Source organism: Aulonocara sp. 'chitande type north' Nkhata Bay, linkage group LG4, assembly GCF_057382095.1.
Source record: "Aulonocara sp. 'chitande type north' Nkhata Bay isolate Kocher_YH1m ecotype deep benthic linkage group LG4, A_spYH_male_GT1.1, whole genome shotgun sequence".
NCBI lineage: Eukaryota > Metazoa > Chordata > Actinopteri > Cichliformes > Cichlidae > Aulonocara > Aulonocara sp. 'chitande type north' Nkhata Bay.
This window is the reverse complement of record NC_141347.1, coordinates 8,275,322-8,279,707: the sequence shown is the minus strand read 5'-3', so window position 1 is coordinate 8,279,707 and position 4,386 is coordinate 8,275,322. Positions and strand designations below refer to the sequence as shown.

Here is a 4,386-nt window from a genome sequence, read left to right as displayed (position 1 = left end):
ATCTAGAGAAAGCATATGAAATGGTGTAAAATAGCATTTATGTGAGGGTGCTGCAGATCATCTATGAGGACAGCAAGTCCACCCCAGACAGATCAGCGTCAAGGATCATTTTTGATTGAACGATAGCAGCGACAGTGAAAGGGAAGGTTTACAAGATGGTAGTGAGACCTGCTATGATGTATGGTTTTGAGATGGCGGTGCTGACAAAAAGACAGGAGGTGGTAGAGTTGCTTTCATTGAGAGTGAACAGAATGGACAAGATTAGAAATGAGTATATGAGAGGCAAAGCTGAGGAGGAATAGTGGTTATATTGGACAAAGGATGCGGAATATGGAGGCATGAAGGAAGGAAGAAAAGATTAAAACCTCAGAATATATTCATGGATATTCAGAAGTTACATGCAGAGGGTCGGTGTGACAGATGGAGGCAGATGATCCACTGTGGTGATCCGTAAAGGGAATGATTGAAAGAAGAAGATAGCAGTAAAGCTACATCACTAATTATATTTATACATTTTCTTGAGCCTATTTCAGCTGCCATACAGTGAGAGGGTACACCCTCAATAGGTCACCTATCTATAACACAGACAGATTTACACTGACATCTGTGGGCACTTCAAAATGATGAATGGATGATGAAGCTGCTGCTGCAGGCGAGGATGATGAAGCTGATGCTGCAGGCGGGGGCGAAGACACGGAGGCTGGACCAGGCGAGGGCGAAGACACGGAGGCTGGACCACGCGAGGATGCAGACACGGAGGCTGGACCAGACGAAGATAAAGCTGATGCCGACGCTGGACCAGGCGTGGATGAAACTGGTGCTGAAACTGGACTGGGCGAAGGTGAAGCTGAGGCTGAAGCTGGACCAAACGAGAATGTCGCTGGAGGCGGTGGTGTGGAAGCTGGAGACGAAGGCGCTGCAAGCGGTGGCGTGGAAGCCGGAGATGAAGGCGCTGCAGGTGGCGGCGTGGAAGCCGGAGACGAAGGCGCTGCAGGTGGTGGCACTGCAGGCGGTGGCACTGCAGGCGGTGGCACTGCAGGCGACGGCGTGGGAGCCGCAGGTGGTGGTGCTGCAGGCGATGGTGATAGCTGGATGGGCTCCTCGGTCCCCCCAGTGAAAGCAGCAGGCTGAAGCGGTTCCTGAGACCCCTCAGCGGAAGCTGCTGATGATGGCGAAGGCTGGACAGGCTCCTCTGTCCCCCCAGCAAAAACAGGCTCAAAAACAGTAGGCATGGGCGCCCCTGGCACACACAAAAAAAACCCAGCAGGCTTGTGGGCCTCTGGCACACATGAGGAAGGCTGCAGCTGCGCAGAGCACTGACCCTGCTCAGGCAGTGACAGCCGGGTGCAGTCCCTAGCTGGCATCTTGGCCTCCAGGGGTCCAGAGTAAGCTGAGGGTTGTAGCCCAGCCTCTGGAGAAGCCCTGGAGTGAGTAGCAATCTCTAACGTTGCCAGCTTTTGAGGAACAGGTCCATTGTGAAACAGTTTGTCTCCCTGCTCAGAAACAGCGGTGGAAAAACAGTCCTTTAAGGGGTGTATGGGCATAGCTTCCTGTAGAGGGGAGAGTGAAGATCGCGACTGAGCCATGGACTGAAATGTGGGTTGCAGTAATGCTAGTGGTGATGGTAGCTGAGTGGCTGGCAGAAGTGGTGGCAGAACAGGTAATTGTGCTCCTAGGGTTGAGCTACTGACTGGGAAGCTAATGGCTGGACACAAAACTGAGCCGGTGAATGGTGTTAAAGGCCAGGCTCAGAAGGAGCGATAGAGACACAGTCTTTCGGTTTTGCAAAGAGTTTATAGATACCCACTTGGGAGGGTCCGTTACCACGAAGGTAGGTAAGCTATACATATTGTCTCTCATCCCACTCTGAATTACTTAGCACTTAGTTCCTCCTACGCCGAGCGGCGCATCGGGCAGCTAGTGATCTCCATCGATGTCGGTCAGCAGCGACTGCTTCAGCTTCGTCCCAGGCAATGTCGACAGTTCTCAGATCGTCCATAAATGTTCGACGCCATGTGGTCTTTGGTCGGCCTTGCTTTCGCTTGCCAGTGCGTGGACGCCATGTCATGGCAATCTTAGCTGGGCGATGAGGGGGTAGGCGTAAAATATGTCCCGCAAAGCGAAAGCGCCTTTCTGCAACAACATCGGCTAATGGGCGGGTGCCTGCTCTTCGTAGGACCTCCTCATTTGTTATTCGGTCCCGGTAGGAAATTCTCAGGATTCGCCGCAAGCCACGTTGTTGAAGCACGTTCAGGTGTTGAATAATTGCACTTGTTGAGCGCCAGGTTTCACTAGCGTAAAGTGCAGTAGGGAAGACTACAGAGTTCAGTAGTCTGATCTTGACCCTTACATTCAGGGAGGTCGAGTTCCAAATAGGTTGGAGACGTCGCAGGACACCAACTGCCTTCCCTACTCTGGCGTCGACATCCCGATCAGAGACCCCGTCATTCGAGATGATGCTGCCAAGATATGTAAAATTCTCCACCTCTTCAGCACGTTGTTGGTTGATCATGACAGGAATGCGGGCACGTGCATAGCCAACTCGGAGTACCTTGGTTTTTTTGGCGCTGATTCTTAATCCAACTTTCGTTGCCTCCCTCTGCAGGGCCGCGGTCAACTTTTGGAGGTCTTCCTGAGTCGAGCCCAGCAGGGCGATGTCATCTGCGAAGTCCAAGTCAGTGAGATTACGCGCTTCGTGCCAGGGCACACCGATGCCAGCTTGGTCAACTGATCGTCGCATGATGAAGTCAATTGCCAACAGGAAGAGGAAAGGGGATAGCACGCACCCTTGTCGGACGCCAGTATTGATCTTGAAGAAGGCTGTGCAGCCGTCATCCATCCGGACGCAGCAACGGGAGTTGGAGTAGAGACAACGAAAGGCATCTACAAACTGCTGAGGGACTCCATAGTGGCGTAGGATAGCCCATAGAGTCGGCCGGTGGACGCTGTCAAAAGCCTTCTCGAAGTCAATGAAATTAATAGAAATCTTTTTTTGGTATTCCAATGTTTGTTCAATGATCATGCGGAGGGTGAAGATTTGCTCGACGCATGACCGGCCACTCCGAAACCCAGCCTGCTCTTCTCGCAATCGTTCGTTCACAGCGTGTCGTAGCCGATTCAAAAGAGCGAGGCAAAACACTTTCCCGGGTACCGACAGCAACGTGATGCCCCGCCAGTTGTTACAGTCACCCAAATCACCTTTTTTTGGAAGTTTGATAATGGTGCCTTTTGTCCAATCATCGGGTACATGTGATGTTGACCAGCAGGCGTTTAGGAGTCTTGTAAGGGCGGCTTCAAGATGGGGTCCACCATGCTTCAGCATTTCGGCGAGGATTTCGTCCAGGCCTACGGCCTTTCCACTCTTGAGGAGTCGGATCGCTGTCTTGACTTCAGTGATGCTGATTTGTCCGATATCGACAGGAAGAAGATCCATGGAAGGTGCCAGGTCTTCGGCCTCGAACCGTTGGGGTGGCTCAGGTTGGTTCAGAGTATCGCGGAAGTGTTCGACCCATCGTTGTTCTTGTTCAGCTGCAGTAAGGAGGACACGTCCATTTTTATCTCGGATTGGAACACCGCGGCCACCACGAGCCCCAGTTAGATCTCGTACAATGCGATATAAGGTTCGGGTATCGTTCCGATCGGCTGCTTCTTGGGCTTCGATGCCTTTAGCTTCGATCCATTCACGCTTGTCACGCCGGCAGCTGCGTTTGACCTGTCGGGCAAGGTCTTGGTAGGTGGCCATGGCCCTCTCACGCTGGTCTGCAGAAGCATGTGGGTCAAAGGCCACCTGGTCCCGAACTGACTTTGCCAAGCGACGTTGATCTATAAGTTCCCATGAACGGTCGGAGATCCAGCGCTCCTTAAAGCCGCCCCGTCGGCGACCAATCTTCGATTCTGCTGCACCGACCACAGCCTCTTTTAGCTCATCCCAGAGTGTATCTGGATTTTTGTTGTTATTTCCTTCCGCAGCAAGGAGCTGGAAGCGGTTTCTCAATTCGAGTTGAAATTCCGCTGCCGTATTTGCATCTTTTAGGCGTTGAATGTTATTAGGACTTGGCCGCTGCAGTCGTGGTTAGAGGCGCTTCAGGTGAAGTTTACATTTGGCAATTAGCAGGTAGTGATCCGAGTCAATGTCGGCTCCACGCCACACTCTAACATCGCTAATGGTGGATGCCCAGCGGGATGATATGCAGATGTAGTCGATCTCGCTTGTATATCTGCCACCGGGGGCCTTCCACGTTGCCTTGTGTATCCGCTTGTGGCCGAAGAAGGTGTTCTTGATGGTCAGCCGGTTTGCCGCACAGAACGAGATCAGCCGCCCACCGTTTTCATTTGTCATTGCTGCGATTCCAAACGGGCCGATAGTCGATTCCAGGCCATCCCGGT

General features: G+C 52.5%; 1 protein-coding gene across 1 annotated transcript; it reads right to left on the bottom strand.

Moving 5' to 3' along the window:
• Positions 1-575: 575 nt before the first annotated feature.
• On the bottom strand, positions 576-1,586 carry LOC147331908 (uncharacterized). The gene has a single exon (XM_086290474.1). The coding sequence runs from the start codon at positions 1,584-1,586 to the stop codon at positions 576-578; it is 1,011 nt and encodes a 336-aa protein (XP_086146600.1).
• Between the last annotated feature and the right edge of the window lie 2,800 nt (positions 1,587-4,386).

Coding starts and splice junctions, on each gene's coding strand:
- LOC147331908 (XM_086290474.1), bottom strand. CDS start 1,586: ATGGCTCAGTCGCGATCTTCACTCTCCCCTCTACAGGAAGCTATGCCC.